At 43.4% G+C, this 22,317-nt stretch overlaps 1 protein-coding gene across 8 annotated transcripts in view; it reads right to left on the bottom strand.

Annotated features, from left to right (window-relative positions):
• MAST4 (microtubule associated serine/threonine kinase family member 4) overlaps positions 1-6,722 on the bottom strand; it is a 516,475-nt gene extending 509,753 nt beyond the window's left edge. For 4 of the 8 annotated variants that reach the window (XR_004317247.1, XR_004317246.1, XM_032473373.1 and 1 more), the window contains exon 1: positions 6,069-6,722. Coding sequence is in view for 6 of the 8 variants with exons in the window: in XM_032473373.1 (XP_032329264.1) it covers positions 6,069-6,419 (351 nt within the window). In the remaining 2 variants the exon portion in view is untranslated. Of the gene's footprint in view, positions 1-5,647; positions 5,669-6,068 lie in introns of those variants that run through there. The other 4 variants (XM_032473417.1, XM_032473400.1, XM_032473408.1 and 1 more) reach the window with 2 other exon arrangements.
• Positions 6,723-22,317: the final 15,595 nt, after the last annotated feature.

The following is a 22,317-nucleotide window of genomic DNA, read 5'->3' as shown; positions in this document are numbered from 1 at the left end:
TGAATGAAAGAGCCTCCCAGAAGGACCAGTAAAACATGCTGGTAGCATAATCCATCAGGGAAGGGCCATCTAGGCATCTGATTATTCCTGGCTATGGCACAGATATTCTGCATAAATCAGCTTTTTCATACTCTGTAATAATAGCAAACACCATTGTGGAATGCTGGGTCTTCTACAGAAAACATCTTAGTAATTCTCATAACGACCCTCTGCAATAAATACTGGCATGTCCATTTTACAGGTAAGGAAATGTCTCAGTATTAATAATCTTTCCAAAGACACACAAAGACCTCAAAGTGGCTGAACTGGGGTCATTAGGTCTGGATCCTTAGACACAACAGACTCTGACCCCAGAGCACGGAACACTGGCTGCTGGTCTGAGAGGAAGGAGAAGAGAAGCATAAGCCCCTTCCGGGCAACACTTGAGAATGTGCCAACGTGCTTATAAACGGCCCGGGGCATCCTCCATCTAGAAACAAGCATCTCCGCTAAGACGTGCGCGCATGCGCACTCACAGCCGCCACCCCCACCTTAGTTTTCTCTAACGCCAGGCCACCTGGTTATGAGCCCTTCTCTTTGTGAGAACTTTTCTCCCAGGATCCTTCCTACAGTTTTCCATATTCCCAGTCCACAGTATAATGTGCTTCCAAACTGTTCCTCACAGGGATAGACTGAAAAACAGCTGGACTCATGCCACCGTATCCACTAAGTCTGAGGGGACCGATAGGCAGACTTGGTCCCTGGTTCCAAAACAGTGACAAAATATAAATATTTGACAATTCCTAGAATACCTCAGACCCAGGGTAGAAAGGGTAAATAAAAGCCTTAGTTCCCTGAAGCTGACCCTTCCTTCTCTAGGAACATCCCAGCCAACAAGCCAGACTCTCAGAATGTGTGTTGGTTCAAACACCCCACTGCCCATCACCAGGGAGCCTCACACACCTCGGGACAATGTCCCTTGTATTCATTTACGTGGGGGTCAGCAATCCCTGCAACTGACTCTGGAAATGAGCATTTGCAAGGCCTCTTCTCAGCTCCACTCATGTCAATTAAGTTTTCCCTTCAAGAAAATACTAGGCTTAAGGAAACACTGCAGTGAAAAGCAGCCTTCACATCCACACTAAGGTGTTCTCTGGAATAGACCTAATCCTTTTCCTATTCCATTTCAGGTGTGTTTAGGTGGATACCTGAACTGCCAGGAATGAGCTGCCTGTTCCATCTACACATGATTTATTAGGATGCCATCTTCTCGGGTTATCAGCTCCCTATAACCAGGAAACACAAGCTACACAGCAGTTCCCAACAGGTGGGCCCCAGGCTGCCTGGCCTTCCCAAAATATCAATCTGATCAAGTCACTTCCTTGCTGCAAAGCCTTCAGTGGCTCTGGGTCCCTCAGAACAAAGCCCAAAAGACTGTGCATGACCCAGCTACTGTTTCTCTCTCAAGGATCACCCAAGGCCATGCTCTCCTCTGCTTCATGCCACACGACCGCTCTCAATCCCACAGACCCACCGTGCTGCCCCCTGCTGTCCTCATCACTCCTGTCCCTCCCCTTCTCCCAGGAATTCCTGCACACATGCCTTCCTCAGTGAGGCAGCTCCCACCTCCCAGACCAGAGAAGGTACATACCCCCTCACAGCCTGGTCCCCATTTACCACCTCGGAAACCAATTAATGAAGAATTGTGTGTTTAGGGACTATCTCCCCCATGACGCTAGATGCTTCATGAGGTCAAAACTCTCTCTGTCTTGTCCACGTCCGTGTCCTCAGTGCCCAGGATGACACTTCCCAAGAGTCAGACACCGTCCACTGGCCAACTGCCTTTCTGACTTTCTGAACCTGCGGCTCTTACTGGAGCAGTAAGTCAAAAGCAGACTTAATAATAAACATGCCAACATTTACACACTACTTTTCTTCAAATTATGTAGCTGCTATGATTCGTAAAATACAAATTCAGTGAAAAGCTTTCCTGAATTTGTGATTGCCGTTTGCTGTTTATTCTTTTCACCAATGAACATTAGACATTTATCTACTGCATTACTATCATTGAGGGAACCCCCCCCAACACACACACACCCAAAATGATATTAAAAGCAGTCCTCAAACTCATACATCACTTAATAGAACAGCTGAAAGACATCTCAGAATTGTGCCTATTGTTAATAAGGGAAAGTGTTTCCCACCTTATGCCAAGAAAATAAATCCTTTAGGGTAGAAGAGTATAAATGAGACGCTTTATATTGAGTTGAAAATCCTTTTAGCTACTAAGCCTTTTTTTCTGCTGTTCTAAGAATCCCTAAAAAGTTTCAAGTTCTAACACACACAGCAAAAAGCAGAATTAATACGCAAGTCCCTTCACAGACGTTCTGAGTGGATCCTCTGTGATGTGACTTTCTTCGAAATTTACCTGGAAAAACTGCTCATAACATTATCAGTGTGATCCAGGAGGCTTTTTTGACAAGAGAGCTAGAGGTTTAAGCATAATTCACAACAGACAAAAACAAAAGAATATACACCCTTCAGTCAAATGTGCAACTGTTTTCAGAGATGTGTTTTTTCCTCTTTCATTTAACATATATGTACTGAGCCCCTACTAATATGTTAGTGGCACCTTGTTAAGCACACAAAGACGAAATCCCTGCCCTCAGGAGTTCACCAACACACAGTAAACAGCACCAAGTACTTTATGGGAGCCATCACGATGTGCTTTGTGGAGAGACAGTGCAAAGTGCCTAAGAGTAAATTTCAGAAATGTTGTTTGAGGAATGGTCCTCCAATCTAGATGGTCATAACTATCGGAAACGCAGCCCACTACTCTCATCATGCACAGACCCCGAATCCACAGGCTTGGGGAAGCAGGGGTAAAGTCAGATGCACTTTATTTAAACAAGAAGTCATGCACCATCTCTAACTCTCATGTATTTGATATTAAGTACATAAAAACTACAACCATTGCCATGTTAAACTAAAGTATTGTTTTTAAGACCCTGAAAGCTCAAAGGGCTGATTTAGGTCCATGAGACTTAGTAAGTTTATACAAATATTGACAGTAAGATAAAATATGAAATAGGTCAAGCACTGTTGCCATTACTAGATATATGCAAGGAGCTTTAACAAAGTTGCCCCAAAAATTAGCACTGCAATAATACACTTGGAACTTGAATTCTGCTGGTTTTAAAAAACTGATGCAGTAAGCTACTGAAGAAATGTTTGGAAACCAGTGAGCCTGCCAAGCTGGACATAACAATTTTAAAATCTAAATAAACCTCTTTCCATTTTATGGGTTTTACTTAAGCCTTTTAAGGCTTTATACTCAGTGCCTTGCTATTGGATAACTGACACTACACTAACAATGCCTTGCCATGATGCAACCTGATACAAATAAAAACTGTTTCCCAGCTTATACTAATAAATGGTAACAAACTGAATAGACAAAGCCTCAGGTTCTCTGAAAGTACATAGCAGATTAATTATGCACAAATAAAATCAGCCAGCCCAAACTTATACTCATTTCACAAAATTTTTAATCACAATTTAACTTGAAAAATTAATATTTACTTAGCACTTAATGCTAAAGGTAGATGCCATGCTAGGATTAAATTAGATGGCATGCATAAAATGCCTAATAACTCTATTACTATTATTCCCACTTAAGAGGGGGAAAAATTGGGCCTTACATCAGCTGAATGGTCCACATCACACCGCTAGTTAAGGTGGCAGAGCTGGGAATCAAACCCAGGACTTTCCACCTAGAGTTCCTCACTGAACCCTCTGGAATGGTAATTCTAAGTGTGATGTTTTCTGAGGAGAGGGTGGAGAGCTTTCACTAGATTTGCAAAGAGACACAACACTCTCTCAAAGGTTAAGAACCCCTGCACCACGCCGTCACCAGTGTAAGAACCAGAAAATGCACACTGGACTTCAGCCCTCTCACCAGGTCTGTCACTTCGCTACTCCAGTTTTAGTTTTGCTTTAAAATTCTCAGAGCAAGCCAAGATTTCCACTCCTGGACAATTTCCAGCATCCCCTGCCACAGGTTAAGTTGCACAATAAATTGCAATACTGTATCAGTTTACATCCAATTCTGAGATTTCACAAATACTGACCAATGTTATTTAGTCATTCCACTTTCCAAAATGTGTTTCAATCAACCAAACCTCACCACATTGCCTGAGAAATAAGCTATCATTATATCCACTTCCCAGAAAATAAAACACTGTCACCCTGAGGCCAGGCAATAAATCAGCTACAGGACTGGGATCAAAAGTGAGAGGTTTCCAACTTTCCCTGCCTGGGATCTTCAAGAGCATATTATGTTATCATGAAGCACCCTCCTAGCTACACAGGAAACATGGGGCAACTAACTCTGCCAACTTCTCTACCAATGGAAACACTATCTTAGAATCTAGTGGTAAATCATTAAGTTGGGTCATACCCCCCTGCTGCCCACTGACCAGCGTGCTCATTTCTGAAGGTTGAGGCAGATGTCACAGGGTAAACACCAGCGTGTACCTGGCATCTTCCACAGGAGATGCAACCACTGAGAACACTGATTCAGTCCAGGGTTTGGTCAGGTAGCTCTGTGGTGGGTGTGGCCCTCAGCTCAACTCCCAGCACCCTGTCCCTAGGATTAATCTGAACTTTGGATTCATTCTAAATTCCTGATCAGAAAAAGGGAGCATTCATGTGAAAATGAAATTTACCTTGAAGTTCATTGGTCAACTCTCTCATTTCACAGATTATTGAACTGACCTCAGGAACAAAACAACTCATCCAAAGTCTCACAACTCATGAGCAGAGACAGTTCTAGAAGGCAGGTTTCCAGACACCTGTCCAGGATCCTTACACTCCTCCGGGAACGGGGGGATGGGTCCTAGTTACTGCCAGGGGCTTGGCCAACCAACCACTGGGGTTTTCTCCATCTCTGCCAGGCTAGGACTTGACTCCCTTCACTTTGTGTGACATCCAGTGTTTGCCTCCGGTTTGGGGCCCCAGGGGGCTACTGTCAGAGCACTGGCCCCAGCTTGCATCCTCTGAGAGACAAAGACAATTACTTGCTAAAGCTAACCCCAGAAAGGAGGAAAATACTACCCTGGCACTGAGGAATGAACTTCACTAGGAGGTTCTGTTAGGATGATTTATTTATAGCTTGGCCTGATCAAGATGACCTCCCCACAAGAAACGTCCAAAGCAAACAATTTGAAAGGCACGAAGAAACTTCTGCTTCCTTAACTGTTCTCCAAAGACGGAAAAAAGCCAGAGAGAACAGACGGCGGACACCAAGTCATATCCTCAGTGTGTCAGCGCGAGACCCAGAAGTTTCAGACGAACATTATTCCAGGAAACCAGGATGGACACAGTCCCACGGAAGAAGGTGGGACGTTCCCCACTCAGTTTGGCGACCAGCGCGCACCTGAACATCCGGAACAAGTCCGAACGGGAGCTGCAGAAGCGCAGGTCAGCGCCACCGGCCGAGAGATGGGAGTCCTCCTTCCGCGCCCGGAAGACCGAAGCCGCGGGACCAGCCAAAACCACCCGCGGGGGATCCCGGAGTCAACGTCACTGAAACCCGGCCGCTCAACTCCGGGAGTACCGCTCCCAGCCGTCCCCCGCCCCCTATACGCCTTCTCTCCCTCTCAAACCATACCTTCATCACACATCCCCTCGGCCCGAGCGCTTCGGTGGGAAGCAACGCCCACTTTGGAGAATAAGGTCTCAGACGGGGACTAGCCAGGCGTCCAGATCATATCCATTCACAGATTGAGAGTAAAAAATCCCGACACTAGGGAGTTTGCCGCTTAGACACTGTAAAAGCTCACTATCAGGCAGCACATGGACACGGATGGACACACAAACACACACGCACGCACGCACACACACACACACGGAGGTAAACAGCCACGGGGAAATCAATGACCCACAGGGAGGCTCCCGTCATTACCCCTTGTGGTCCCTCCCCCTCTCCATGCCCCATCGCGCGCCGCCCACCGCCCGCGTGCGGGATGGAGTGCTGGGGTCGCCAGGCAGCTGGGACCGGAGGGGCCGAGCTGGGGGAAGGCGGGGCCCACCTCCTCGCCCTGCTCCTCCTGGGACGCGCTGCTGCCCCGGGGCGCAGGTGGCGCGGCTCCTCCCGGGAGCGGCGGCGGCGATGGGACTCCGAGCTCCGGCACCACGCGCGCGGGAGCCCACGCGGCGGGCGGCCGGGCGCCGCCCGGCGGCGGCGGCGGCGGCGGCGGCGGCTGCTCGCGGGAGAAGCCAGGCTCCCCTTCCTCTGACAGAGTTTCTGAGCCTGAGGAGGACTCCGCCGAGGAAGCGCCCGGCGAGGACGCGGCAGCCTCCGCAGGGGCGGGAGTCCGGGCTCCGTGGCCGCTGCAGCCGCGGGGCACTGGCTCCGGCGCCTCAGAAACTTTCTCCCCCATCTCCCTCTCGGGCCCAAAGTGCGGCCGGAGGGGCGGTGGGGGCGCAGCGCTCACTCAGCGCCTCTGGGGGGAAGCCACGGGCTGCTGGGCTCCGGCTCGCTCTCGCTGCCGCTCCCGGGCTGCGGGGAGCCCCGCCGGCGACTACATGGCCGCGGCCGGGCCACCGGAGCCCGCCGTCAAGTAAGCAGTCGCCCGGGCCCGGCGGCCGACGGGGTCTCCGGAGCGCGAGGACATGCTAGTGCTCGGCGCTCGACAGTGCTCCCGCGTTGCGCCCGAGCCGCCGGGACTGCGGCTTCTCCAGCAAAACCTGCCTCCGGGACTGAGCGGGGCCGGCGAAAGAGACGGGCAGCCCGGGGAGCCAATGGCAGAGCAGGCGCGCCAGTGGGCGGAGGCTGCGGCGTCTCCGGCCGCACCGGCGTCAGGTAGGGGAGGCGGGGCCGAGGCGCCAGCTGTGGGGTCCCGCCCGAGCGCTGGGGCCTGGGGCCGTGGGTAAAAGAGCAAGGCACCGGCGCCCTGGAGGGTGAGAGTGGAGCTCGGAATCAGCCCAAAGCTGGGACTCTGAATTTAGCGGAGAACTGGCTGGCGGGCCTGGGAACGCCAGGGGGAGATGGTTAAGCGAGCGGTGAGACCTTGGAGAAAAACTGGACTTTGTTTCGAAAAAGTGAAATCGAGGACACTGACTAGTCAGAGAAGTAACAGGGCTTTGAGGGTAATAGGAAGCACGCACACACAGCCACGCACACACTCGCACCCACCAGCGTGCTGGAAAAGAAAGGGGGAGAACTTCATGGTATAGTGAGTGGATCCAAACGGAGCTGGTCTCCGATCCCGGATTTTCCTCTTAAGCTCCTTGGGCTGCAGTGTCCTCAACTAGAAATGGAGATATTCTTACCTGTCTTGTCTTGCTATGGGCAGAATTAGAGCAAATATACATAAAGATTCAGCAAACTGCCTTGCTTAGACACATGGAGAGTTTTCAAAAGACTACTTTCTGTCTTTCTGTTTGTAAACTAAAAAGTTAAATCAAAGACGTGTAACTTTTGACAGGGAGGAAAATAAATTATGCCCCTGAATTTAATTAGGACCAAGAATATGCCCAACACTAGGCCAGATCCCAGACAAAGCTGAGTTAGAGAGGGCTGCCTGGCCCACCATTGCCTGTCTCTCCACATCAGCTAAGCAGAGGATGAAAAGAGTTCACATTTCCACTTCGCTTTCTCCTGGCCCTGGATTGTAAACTACCAAAGATGCAGGACTGGTTGCTTCATTTTCTTTACCTCTAAGAACTAGGAGAAAGAACTTTCGGCAAGGGCACTAACAGAATCACCTTAAGGCCCTCCCTGGGGCTGGAGGAGGCAGCCTTCAGGGTGATGAGGTGACTTGAATTTCTCAGAAGCCAGCCATCAGCTCAGCAGTGGGAAATAAATGATTTCTCACTTTCCTTCAGCTCCAGTCCTATTCTGAGCTCTGGCACTGCAACCTGGGATGTAAATTCAACCACATTCAGTTCCACAGAGGTTGATTGAGATGTGTGCCTGATGCTTGCAGGGAATACAAAGATGAATAAGGCAGGTCCCTTGCCCTCGAGGAGCTTATGGTCAAGCAAGAGATTGATGCTGCATAATACAGCTCCATTATTAATTTTCCAAAGCTACAGAAACAGGGTGCCATGGGAGAAGAGGGGAGAGTTACAGAAAAACAGTTGAGGTCTTCAAGCTCAGGAGTCCTCAAGAATATTAGATTTCTCTTTGTCAGAACGATTTTGCCAAAGGTCCTTAAGAACTGCAGGACTTGAGTTGAAAGCCCCTTCAGCTAACGAGCCCTTTTATGCTATCACAGTATTTACAAGTGATACATCATACAAAGTGCTTCATCATATTGGACAGTAAGCTTTGTCCTGATCAGTTTCCTTCCCCTAAGATGATGGTGAAGGAAATATAATGTGATCCCATTGCCACAGACAGCCTTACTGCAAAACAGCTCCGGCTGGCAGGCTTTCATTGTGACACTTCAGAATTATCTGCAGGGCCGTGAAGACCTGCTGAGGCAAAAGGACAGTTCTAGTGACTTGGCTAGTTGTAAGAGCAAGGCTGAAGAGAGAGCACAGTGGGGCAGTCTGAATCCCAGCCTGAGCCTCACAATTGCTTTTCTAGCCAGGAGTCTTGGTCTTTATCTGAGCCCCTATGTGGTTGATTCGCTACAGCTGAAGTGAAATGATGACTTAAGCAAGCCATTCACAAGAAAGAGGAGGAGGGGTACTTTTCAGTGCACCAGGAAAGAAGAAGCAAAGACGTGATCTGAATTACTAACAGGAAGAATGATAATGGCTGTAATCACTTCAGCCCTAAGCATCTATGGATGTTCTCATTTAACCTTATGAGTCAGAATCTATTAGCCCCACTTTATAAAGTAGGAAACTGAGGACCTGCAAGGTCAAGTAACTTGCCAAAGGTCACAAAGCAAGTGAGTGGTGGAACTGTGATTTGAACCCAGCAATCTGATCTGAAGCACTTTCTTAAACATGCCAATATATTGCCACTTGGAACAGACAACTTTTTCAAGTCCACATATACATTAGATTACATATCCATTCAGCAGGGACTCTGTTTTCTTGACTTAACATGTAAAAGGATATAAAAAGACACTTGCAGAACAGATTTCCTCCCTCCCCCATAAACCTTTATGAGGCAATTAGTATGTTTCAGTCAAGGTTTTAAGTATTTTTATTTTACAAATTTTAATTTTCTCAATTCTGATATCAGTGGTATGAGATAGACACTATTATTACTCTCATATTATATATGTGAAAGGTGTGAAGACTATGGCACAGAGAAGTTAAGTAATTTCCCCTAAGTCACACAGCTAGTAAGTGATGGAGCCAGGATTCACACTTGAACAGTTTGGCCCCAGCATTCAGGCTCTTAACCCCTGCAGATCAAAGTCAAGTACTAGATCAGCATTTCCTGAACTTTTAAAACTTTAACCTCAAATAAAAAGTATATTTTACATTGCAACTCATGATACACGTACACACCTACAAATACATATGAGGTTTCATGAAACAATACCCTTCCTGTAAGCACTGGAATTTTTTAATGTTATATTTTATTGAAAATAAAAATGCCAAGTGGATGATCAGCTAAATGGACTTCACACTCCACTTAGACACCTGCAGTTGAAAGCAGTGTGCTTAATCATCTCCACAGCTGACCCATGAGGGAAAGATGACTATGGTTCAGGCTAAGAGTTTCCAGACCAGAACTGTGCAAACTCTATAAATAGAAGATGAACAAAAGGTCAGGACAGTTCCCTAAAGGTACCCCAATTAGACCTATGGACAAATGCTGGGGTATGGCCAATCAAACTTGATTTAAATCCTACAGTTCACCTTCTCATTTTATTAAACTATAAACACTGTCCTCAATGGCCAGAAAAACACCCCTCCAAGAGAATGTCCAATAAATGTCCCTAATGTTGGAGACTTTGGGACTAGAGATGAGTATAAAAGCATAGCTTTTTTCCTGCAGTGTCACTGTAGGCAAGAGCCAGAAAAATAAAAACGACTTAGTCATAATTCCTTGGAAGCCAATAGTGTTGCCAAGCTTCATGTGACAGAACCAGATTAGCTGATAGACTAGAAAGGACAAGGTCAGCCGACTCCAAGGTAATCGGGGTCCACACATTCGCTGGGTATGCTCTCAAAGTGTTTGGTTCAGGGACAACACCCCTGGACACCAAATGTTTATTGTATTGTGACTGGACACTTGCCTCAATTTTCTGCATTGTTCTCCTAAGTCATGTTAGGCATTGCCTCTGGGAGTCTCTATTGTTTCTGCCAGTCCCCACCTTGTGGGAAGGGCCAAGTGTGAACGTCAGTGTCAAGCTCTGTCTCTATGAGATGGAGGATTTTCAAGGGCAAGTCATCACACCTTTCATCTATTCCCAGTGTCATGACCTTTCTCCCAAGAATTAGGGTTAGCACTTAATAAACTTCAAATCCATTGTCCTTCTTTCTTACATACTTAAAACTAGAACATTATCAATTCAGAATGAATATTTTTGCAAAATTACAAATACGTAAATTTTACATATGTAACTTCAATAGCCCCCAAAATCCTAGATATTATATCATATGATCTTTGAATTATATGATAAGATCTTTGGATTAAAGATGATGATATTATTCACCTTTGGTAGGTTTTTAAATTTTCATTTTTAATGATAGATTTGCCTGCTGCCCCATGACTAATAAAGCGCAATTTTGAGACAATTTAAACATAGATAAAAATGTGGCCATTGAGGTGGCCTACATTGGGGTTTTTGATTTATAGCAGAGAGTGTAACATGATATAGAACATGGCAGTTTCTGACCAGCCAGCTGGGAGATAAAGCCTTCACAGCATCTCAAGCTTTTGTTTGTGATTTGAGGTCTAGGGAAGGAAAGGTTATGATACAAGGTTTCAGAAGGTAAGTAGAAGAAGGTTTTAAGTGATGGTTGAAAGGGACAGGGAGGAAGAGTAATAACATGGTTCGCCTCTGGTGGAGTCTCTGACCTAGAGGTTGAGAAGGATGGGAAACTAAATTATGTTAGCAAATTAAAATAAGCCTGCAATGGACCAAACGAGAGGATGCTGCTGATCTGAGCTCCTTGTTCAATGTTTCTCCATGTGCTGTCTGTGGAGCACTTGCGTCACGTCGCCAGGATACAGGCAGGGGAGCAGGCAGCTTGTTCTCAGGATCCACCTAAAGGTCTGGGGATATGCATTTTTTTTTTACGGAACACGCTCACGCATGTATCAAGTATATTAAAGCTTGAGGATCACCATTAAGAATCCTCATTTGAAGATCAAAGAGCCATTTTGTGAGGCAAATGTGCATGGCTCCGTAGAAGGTGTCTAGAATGAGCTTGACTGATTGCAGTCTGCATCGCTTTGGACCTCTTTGTTCTTGGAGAACAATTACCTTGGGGACACCAAGGCAGCTTAGCAGCTGGACAGGAATATGCATGTTCTGAAAACAGCTGGAAAAACTGAGCTAATCCACAAAAAGAACTCAGGATAATGTTCCCTTGAGGATTCTGTTTAAACAAAATTCAAAATGGTGACCTATTTCCCACAGAAGACTCCAGGCTTTTGCACTTGTCTTTCCGAGGTGGATAAGATGGATGTTCACATCTGGGATGCTTTTGTTATGCTTTCAGCATGAAATTTTCTTTTATTATCACTCTCCATTTTTCAAAAAGATTTATTCAGGACTCTTCACCTGTTTAGGAACTAGAAGACAAGCAAACACATTTACTCATTTTTATCCCTTGTAGCGGTCTGCTTTCAGAGTCAAATTTGTAGAGCAACCGCCTTCACTCTGTCTACACAGGATGGCAAGTTGTTCCTTCCACCATGAACCTCGACTAATTAGAAAATAAAATGATGCTCAGTAGTAACCTAGCAAGCAGTGACCCTTTCCACAATCATAAGCCAGTTTGCAACCCTAGGGGTGGTTTTTAAGGATCTTTGTACTTGAAGAAACAGTGTCTTCTAGTCCCTTTTCCCTCAAAGTGTGGTTGCCAATAAGCCGTCCAAGGAACTTGTTAAGGGCAGAGTCTCAGTCCTGGCTGCAGAGCTATCCTGTCAGCATCTTAACAAGATTCCTAGGGATTTCATAGCCAATTAAAGTCAGAAAAGCAGTGCTCTAGAGTGGTTCTCACACTTGGCTATATATTAGAATCACCAGTGGAAACTTAAAAATTACTGACCTCTTGGTCCCACCCTCAAGATCTTCTGATTTAACTGGTTTGGGTTGCGGTCTGGACACCAAGATTTAAAAGTTCCTTAAGTGAAAAGTGACTGATTGTAAGGCCGAGATGGGGAAATACAGGACAAACCTGGAACAATTCATGGTGCCACAAATTAAGTAATTGCTCCAAAAAAGATAGGACCTTGTCAGCAGAACACAGGTACCAGCCTAAAGGAGTTCCTAATGGCCAAAGCTAGTATAGTCTGAGTAATACAATAATTTATGATACTGTTGGATTTAAGCCATTGAATAAGATAAATATTCGTGAATCCAAACTCATATAAATAATGAAATAAAAAAGTAAATGGAGAAGAATTCAAATAGAATTCCAATTAACAGGTATAGAAAGAAAAGAGGGAGGTAAGAATCACCATCAGGCAAATACCACAAGAATAACTGTTGCAGATAAGATTCAAAAATGTATGCTCAAATTAGCAGGCAACAGTTTGAGGAGAAAAAGGATTTGCATGGACTAGAAGTACTTCTCCCACGATACTTGCCAATGCAAAACCTACCAATATAAAGTGAAAGACAGTCACTTTACAGGATAGAAACTGAACAGACACCAGCCTTACCATACAAATATCACTGGTGATAAGATGCAGAACACCCTGGAACCCCTTGCTATGATGCATGTCATTATTTTTGTGGCATTCTTTTTTTTTATATTGAAGTCTAGTTGATTTACAATGTTGCATTTCTGTGACATTCTTGACAAAAAAAAATGCATAACCTAACTCCAGTCATAAGAAAACAGGACAAACCCAAATTGAAGGTCATTGTTCAGAATTACTGATCAGGACTCTTCAAACATATCTAGGTGATGAAAGCTAAATAAAGCATGGGGAACATTACAGAAACTAACAGGTAACAAGTAAATAAAATGTGGGCTCCTGCTAGGACCCTGGAACTAAAAAAAGGACATCAGTGAGAAAAAAGTGGTGAAATCTGAATCAAGTCAGTAGTTTGGTTAATAATACATCAATGTTAATGCCTCTTTTGGACAATTATACTATGGTTATATAAGATCTTATCATTAGGGGAAGGAGGGTATGGGATATTAAGGAACTCTTGGTACTATTTTTTGCAACTTTTCTGCAAATCCAAAATTAGTTAAAAATAAAATGTTAAAAAGCAAAAATCCCTAGGTGAATAAAATAGTAGCCAAAGTTGACAACTACTATTCCAACTTCAATGGGCCACCCCCTCCACTTCTCATTTCTCCTTAATCAAGGAAAATAATGTCTCCCTTCTTGCCTTCATCAAGTGGACTAGCTTGGGGTGCCTGGGACAGGGGGCATCACTGTAAGTAACAACATTAACACTACACCCAGGGAAAGGTCCATGGTGAGTGCCGTGGGGATAATATACTTGGAGCATAAACATCATGGTAGACATGTATGGTATCTGTCTGCCTATATCCATTCTGCCTCCTTTTGATAAGAGCATCCCAATTGACTTGTGAAGAATTGCCTATTTCCTTTTGATGGTCTTGTCATTCCAGGAGTGGACTATCCTTGGATTCTGAATCTTGAGACGAGTAACACAAGGACAGTAATGTCTGGACAAAGCTATCAGTTAGCTCCCATTACCTAGGTCTGGAGTTGCCAGCCTGGTACTTTTCCAAGTCTCAGTCTCTGGCTTTTCCTTTTATTCTCTGAGCGACCAGTAACACCTCCTTCTGACTGAATTAGCTAAAATCAGCTATTACTTGACACCAAGAAACTCCAAGAAATACAGGTGTGCTGAAATGAATCCACTGGTCACTTAATCCAGGTGAGAAGAAATCCGAATGCCATACAAAATGATTAGTGATACTAACCTTAAAGATATATTCCTGACCTCAATAAGGGTCAAAATTTAGGAAACTGCTAATATTTCAGGTGAAAGGAAGGGATTTCTCTTACTGCAGGTTAAATTACTTGAGGAAAAAAAGAGTGCTTTGACAGGGAAAAAAGTTACTTCAAGTTATGGCAGAAACAGATCTTGGCATATACTATGTTGGAACTGTCTTTCTACTACGCTATGAGAGTCTTGAAGGCAAAAGCAAACCAAATCTTATTTATGGAGCACCTTATTTGTGCTGACATCTAGCATAATGTCTGTCATACAGTAGTTCGTGATAGTTATTGAGTGAATGGATAAAACCATTGCCACCATAAGACTTTAAACCAGCTTTATTAAAACTCTATGTTTATCTAAAGTTTGCTCAGTCCAAGATTTGTATAGGTTGATTAAAAACCAAAAAAAAATCCATGAGGGGAAGAAAAATCTGTTCCTAGAATAATGTGGCCTCATTCCCAAAGAGTCACTCATTTTAATAAAATGAGTAAGTGCATAAAAATCTGCAGCTCAAACTATCACTATTACTGTCCTGTTGACCGAAGTTCCTCCCCAACTATTTGCCCTCCTAAAACAACCAAACTAATAAGAACTGCCTGCTTGTGATGTGAATAGGATGGAAAGAACAACGGAGGAGTGTTTAAGACCATCTACTGGTCCAGCCTGTCGGCAAGGCGGGAGAGGCTATTGTAAGCTACAAGAACCTTCCTGCCAGCAGCCCAAGGACACTACTCAGATGCTACAGGGTGGGAAGAGTCTGTGCCCATTTTTATAGAAAGCCTCATTCTTATGGAAACTCCATTCTTATATAAGAATATTAGGATCCTTTATTACAGTTAGCCATGTTGCAAAATTAATGCAAGGGAATCTTTGTGGCAAGGAAGAAGATGAAATTAGATGATGGGGGTGTTTCAGCATTACAAAAGTCAGAGGTCTTAGCTGCCAACCACAGAATCAATTCTCTCTTGTTAAAGTAGGAAGTGACTTATTAAAAGATATTAGAATGCTCACTGAGTCTTTGGAAGAACTGAAGAGACAGGCTGTGGAGTGAACTTCCAGAAACAATCCCCCAAACCTCAATGCAGAAATGGGTGGGGAGGAAATTGCCACTCCTGATGATGCCAGAACCACACCACCTCTCCCACCATCTGTGCCTGCAAAATAGATGCCCTGCACCCCACCGGCTTCCTCACATAAATCACTTCTGTATCCACATCTCTGTATATGCATTTGATTAGCAGAACATGAAGTCACATGATGCTCCCTGGAGGCAAATGAAACTGAGAAATGTAGGGCTTTGCATCCTATCCTGGGAAGATGGGACTCACACCATGGGGAACCATCATAATGTAGAAAGAGTGTCAAAAGATTTGGCTAACAGGGTAAACCAGAATAATTTAGGCTTTAAAAGGGTCTAGCCCTTGATTAATTGTACTAATCTGCCCCCTGGTGTAATGTTTTCAGCCATCAGGTACAAGTGGGCCAGAGCATCAGCTTCAGGATGCTGGCTCCAAACTTCAGTCATTTCCCCGCTAAGTATCGCATAAGGGAATGGAATGATCATGTACTGAGCACCTTCCACGTGCCAGACACTGTGCCAGATGCCTTATATGCATTATGTGTTTAATCTCCTCAGTGACCCAATTCAAGGGGACAGTACCCCTTTTACAGAGAAAGAAATCAATACTGAGATGTTAGTTTTTCTCAAAGTCACTCAGCAAAGTAGGGCTAGGATTTAATCCAAGATCACTCTCTCTTGAGTTATGCTCTTTCTAATACAGACGGTCCCTGATTTAGGATGGTTCAACTTAGCAATTTTTCACTTTTACGATGGATGAAAAGCAATACGCATTCAGTAGAAACCATACTTCGAATTTTTGATTTTGATCTTTTCCCGGGCTGAACTCTCTTGTGATCCTGAGCACATCCCAGTCAGCCATGCAGTCACAAGGGGGAAACAACCAACACCCATACAACCATCCTGCACCTGAACAACCTTTCTGTTCTCCATTTGCAGTACAAGAGTCACTATGTTACAGGAGAAATCCAACACTTCATCATAAAACAGGCTTTGTGTTAGATGACTCTGCCCAACTGTAGGCTAATGTGCTTGGGGAACGTTTAAGGTAGGCTAGGCTAAGCTCTGATTTTCAGTAGGTTAGGTGTATTCAATACATTTACGATTTTGGATTATTTTTAATTTATGATAGGTTTATCAGGACTTAACCCCATGGGAGGTCGAGGAAGATCTATACTGGGTTCTGACCTAGGGCACTCATGAACCCGCTGAAGGTGGTATTGGCTTCAGGAGCCCTTGTAATTGTGGACGTGCATCTTTCTGGGGGGTGGTGTCATCTACACCTTTTAGGGGCAGAAGGGCACATGACCCTCAAACAGCAATGAACCACTGCACAACCCAAAGATGTAGTCTCTCTGTTTATGATCATAAAGCTATTGTTGAGGGTGGGGTACACTCCAACTAGTTTTTTTTTTTTTTTTTTTTTTTTTTTTACTTTTGAGCTTAGCACTTATTTATTGTGATGTCATTTTGTAATATAACATTTAAACTTAAAATGTGATCCAAGCACCCTATCTCTTGGGGGCAAAAATACGTGTCTGCATAGGAGTGAGTAAGGGTGAGAACCGATGAGAAAGTTTTTCTCTACAAGATGAGAAAGGGCCGAACAAAACAGGAACATATTTTTCATTTAACTGCTGAAGTCCAAGCTGTACATCAGAGGACCTAGCATCTATTTGTGGCTTTGTCACCGATTCCATTTATCAGGGCCTCCACCACCTGTGTGATGGGAGTAATAGAAAACCTGCCATCATTTCCTCCACCGTGATGTTATGAGAGTGTTTGGAAAGTACTTTCATCTCCCCAACAGAAAGGCATTACAGATCTATATATATACCTGTTATGACTTCTTTGGGGAAAAGGAAAGCACCTCAGAGAAGACTTGGCTTACAACTTCCAGGGCTGAATGATTTTCGAGCCTCACAGGCATCCAGTGTGGGAAGTTCTTTGTGAAGAACAATTTGCTTATTTCTCAGTTTTTCATTTCTAGTGGGTTGCTTCTTCCTCTCTTTCCATTTGTTGTGTTTAAAAAATTTTTTCCAATATAAATAAGCCTCTCAAATTGTGTTAGCTAGCTGGAATGTTGCTTTAGATGGTTCATTATTTGTGCTTGCTGTCAACATGCACATTTTCTAGCAGAACACAAAAGCTTTATGCTAGAAACAAGGTAATAATTGTTTCCAAGCAGAAAGATGCAAAGAAGCCCAGGAGAGTTAGCCTGGCCCACTTAGACAAGTAGCAGTATATCCCATAAATACAGGAGCATGTCTAAATGTAGCATTTTACGAACAGGGTCAACCATATGAGTGTGAAACGTCCCCTTCTTTGCCATCTAGTCCCCGAAGCAATCAGTTTTTTAAATGGCATCTTAGAAAGGTAATGAATATCTACTAACACCAGATGTAAACTTAATTTCAAAGCCATGGAACAGGCCATAAATAAAAACATTGAGTGATTTCCAGAGCTCACCCTGTTCATACCGACAGAAATATGGATGATCAGCAAGGAAAGCCAAGGCCTCTTCTCACATAGGGTAAAATGTCAGGTAGTATGAAGTTCAATTGTTGGTGGTTGTTGCTCTTGCTGTTACTGTTGCTGATTGGTTTTTGTAAAGAAAAAATATGAATAAACTAACAATTATGGTGGTATCCAACATAAGAATTCAACATACGATATTTACGGATCAGGTGGCAGGGAAGAGAGACAAAGGAGAAATTTTGAAAACATCTTCTCCTTGATGTTTTCTTCAACTACTGTAGCTCATAATTTCAAACCACGGTATTACATATTATATTGCCTGGATGGAGGTTAGTTGTAGTTATTCGATTAGACGCCCAATGCATGAGCAAGAGGTAAAGAATTCTTCAGATCACCACTGGCACAGGAAGGCTAAGCCACACTGTTTCACCTTCATGGGAAGCAGATGATGCTCCAGCTCTTAGGATTCCCTCCATAGCTAGTCCATCATCAAGCCTGTTGAGTTTTCCTCATGTAACTCTCCCATTCTCCCCTACTTTCCCATGTTAAATTCTGCTTCCCTGACTCAGTCTGTGTCACCAATAAGATTACAGCAACCACCCTCTAAATGATTTCCTAGCTTAGAGTCCAGCCCTTCCAATTTCTCTTGTATCTCCATGCCAGATTAATCTTCCAGAAACACTGCTTTGATCATGCCACTCTTGCAAATCAGTAAGATAAAGGCCAACATTCTTAGCCTAGCGTGCAAGGCCCCATATCTTTCCAGGTTCACCTTCCAAGTCTCACTCCACAGACCTTATACTCATGCCAAACTGGATTATTCATTGTTTGTGACCCAGGCTCTGTTCCAGTCTTCTCCCCCAGAAGTTTCAATGCACCTAGAAGCCTATTTAGCCCTTCTTCCCATCCATTTAAATCCAACAACTACTCAAAATCTATATATTTGCCAAAACTTGACTAAAATCCACTCCCCTTGATGGCAATTTTAAAACATGTCCTCCAAGTCTTTGACACTTCTCCCACTGAGAAGCAGGCTCTAGGTCTCCTATCCTCAAATCTGGGTTGATCTTTAGGGATTCTCTTTTAACCAGTGGATTATCACAGAAGGGGATGCTGCATAACTTCCAAGGTTCTGCCAGAAATGGCCATGTAACTTCCACCTGCTTGTCTTAGAATTTTTGCCCTGGGGGCAGCCGGGAACCAAGCAAGAAAACCAAGTACTTTAAGACTACCATGATGAAGAGACCACATCTATAAATTCTGGTTGACAGCCTAGCCGAGCTCTAGCGTAACTGTCCTTTAAGGAAAGACATCTTGGGTGTTCAGCCCACACGGCCTTCAGACAACTGCCCCAGTCAACATCCTAGGAGAGAATTGTTCCCCCAAGCCCTGCCCAAATTTCTGGCACCCAAGTCAGGAGCAAAACAAATGGTTATTTTAAGCCATTAAGTTTTGGGGGTAACGTGTTATGCCACAATAGTAATTAAACATCCTCACAAATTCTCTTCCTGACCTTTCAATCCTCGAGTCATCTCCCTTTTAAATTCCAAAGCAATTATTCTCTATTTTCATTTATTCTGGAAGTACTAACTGAGGCATCTACTAAGTCACAGGCCCTGTGCGGGATGCTGGGGAAGCAACAGATTTTGAGGAAGACACTAATTCCTGCTCAGAGATATTTATAGTCTGGTGGAGACAGATGAGAAAACAGGTAATTATAATACATTGTGTCTATGATAAATATCTGAGGCCCAATTTCGTGCCAGGCCGTGTGCCACAGAGAGATGAGTTTGAAAATATAGATTTTTTTATAGGCCATGGGATATCGATGCAGAATGTTCCTGGAGATAACTGAGTGCATGTTCTGGAGAGAGAATTGGGCTGGAGATTTAGATATGGGAGGGAGTCACCAGCACTTGACGACCGTGAAAGCCATGGTCATGACTGAGATTTCCCAGAAAGCGGGTGAAAAGGGCAGAGAATCTCAGCAAGAATCCGACAGCAAAGGAAAAGGGTCCTTCAAAGGAAAAGAAGGTCCAGAGAAAAAGCAAGGGAACTAAAGTCTGTGAGTTCCCCAAATCAAGGCCAACGGGTGTTTCAAGGAGCAGGGGGCAGTCAATTATGCCAAGTGCTGCAAGGGCCAGACAAATCAGGTCTGAAGAGCATACTTGTTCATGTAGACAATCCGAATGTCTCTGACATCTATTTAATTGTGGTCTAGGGCTGCTGTTTGAAAACCTTTTTAGGTATCAAGGTCACTCTGAAGTTTCAGCTTCTTTGTGGACGGGACTTGTTTATGTTGCAAATTTGAATTTCACAGTTACAAGACGCAGATGTGTAAGTTGAAAATTTTTTGTGTTAACTGAAAGGAATTCTCTGGTTCCCATTCTGGCTGATGGCAGGTTTAATCCTGCCATCATTCATATAATGTAGTTCCTTCTATTTTAAAATACATTCCTTTTTTTTTTTAAGTACATGCTCAAATCCAAGATTATCCAGGTTCCCAGGGGTGCTGAGGTATGGCCCTGGCAGGAAATCAGGTTTGCATCAGCGTCCACTGTGCATGCTAGACTCTGCTTGGGTGTAGCTCATTCCTCCATTTTAAGCATCAACTTCTGTCTTCATCGTATCCGCTGTTGACATCTGAGGCCCCATCATGGCCTACGGTTGTTGATCCATGCAACCTGAACCATCCCTGTTCTTTCTCAGGGCTGCCAGCTACTCCCTCCTTGCCCTCCTCTTAGCTACTTACCTGATCCCCCACTATGGTGGCCAGAATCCTGGAACCCTGGACATCTCCCTCGGTCATCCCTACTCTACCACCCACGGGCCACAGTGGACATGGTGCTTCTTTAGAGTTCATGGTATAACTCCTCTAAATTTATACCAAAAAGGAAAAACACTGTTACTTCTTACTGTCACAATACCAGTTCAGGGCATAGAATTTCATACATGAAGCCAAGTTTTCAGAATCTCTCCCAAAACCTATTCGCTCATAAGAGCTTAAGAGATCTTGAAAGTCAAAAAGCGTTTTGGCTTTCAGACTACTCTCTCTGCTCTGGACTTTAATAACCTTCTTGCAACTGAAAATTGCCTTATTCTAGAATGCATTATTCACCATTTCTTGCTCAATAAATGCTATTGATACAATGGGGAGAAAACAGGACAACTAAGATTTTTCCAGGAACAAAAAAAAAAAAAATGCATCAGATAGTATTTTATTTATTTATCTATTTCTCTATCTCTCTCTCTCTTTATTTATTTATTTATTTATTTATTTATTTATTTATTTATTTATTTATTTTAATGGAGATACAGGGGATTGAACCCAGGACTTCATGCATGCTAAGCACATACTCTACCACTGAGCTATACCCTCCCCTAGACAATATTTTAAAAGTCTTATCCAATTATATTGGTTATACACATAGTAAGTAATCAAATTATACAATTTAAAATATGTACTGATGGTTATTTGTTATGAGAAAGGTAAGTAAGTTGGCCTAACATTTGCTATCTTTTTGTAAATCTGAATTTTCAAGGTCATTCTCTAAAGGACTCTATTCCATTACTAGGACTTAAACTATAAGCATTTAAATTATAAACAGTATCAGTCATCATAGTGTTGTTGGTGGTTATGACTTTGCTGGCCCCCCAAATGATGTCCCATAGGCATTATTAAATGAGAAATAAAGATTAGTATGTTTTCCCCTGTAATTATACTTCTTTACATGAAAGTAAAACTCTTGATTAAACCAGACAAGCACCAATACTTATTAATATTACTACATAATTGCTCTGTTTAAATGGGACATATAATTAGGATTAATTTAAAGAAATATAAGATTCTTAACACAATTACAGCCTCCTTTCTCATAATCTTTTTTGTTCATCATTGCTTAATTTAATCCTGGGTTTATCCTGAGTTTAAATAGAATTAATGTACCCTTTACCTTCCCAAAAATTAAACCTCAAGCTCCTGGACCCCTTGTCTCAAGTGACACACCATTGGCTATTTCTGATTAAGGAATATTCCTATAAACGCTTATTCTTCCACAGTACTGTTAAAGCAATTTTCTACAAATTCTAACTCTCTTCTTTTTAGAGCATATCCTTGTTCCTTTTCTCTTCTTCTTCTTTTTTTTTTTTTTTCAGAAATCTTAGCAGAAATTGAGGGAGAGACATGTAGCACCTGGGCGACTACAGCTTAAATGCCCGAGGGCAATCTCTTCCCCAGACTAGAAGACAGTTCATTTCACCACCCCGCCAGCTCTCCCTTTTGAGGAAATCTGACTTTCTCATCCAGTAATCCACCCTGCATCGTGACTTCATATGTAAAACTGCTTTCAAAATGGGCTAGGTTTACAAAGCAAGGCTTATCAAAAGTTCCCTTTTCTAGTTAGGATTTTTTAAAAAAGAGATATAAAATAAAGTCACCTTCATTGGACTAACTTTCCACTAGCAGAAAAGCAAGGCAATAATTTTAGATGTGAATACATGCCCTTGAGAGTGTTTTTGTTTTGCTTTTTTTTTTACAAGGAAGAGCAAGGAAAGCGCTGGATTAGAAGGTAAAAGCCAATCAAGTCATAGGTAGTGACCTGAAAACACAGCAACATGGGGAAAATAAAGTCAACAAAAATAAAAGAATGGTGGGAGAAAATAAGAAGAAAACAAAATGCTACTAAAGAAAACGAGAGAAGAAAAAAG

The sequence above is a fragment of the Camelus ferus genome, chromosome 3 (genome assembly GCF_009834535.1).
Source record: "Camelus ferus isolate YT-003-E chromosome 3, BCGSAC_Cfer_1.0, whole genome shotgun sequence".
NCBI classification, from domain to species: domain Eukaryota; kingdom Metazoa; phylum Chordata; class Mammalia; order Artiodactyla; family Camelidae; genus Camelus; species Camelus ferus.
Note: the sequence above shows the minus strand (reverse complement) of the source record. Positions and strands in the feature narration are given on the sequence as shown.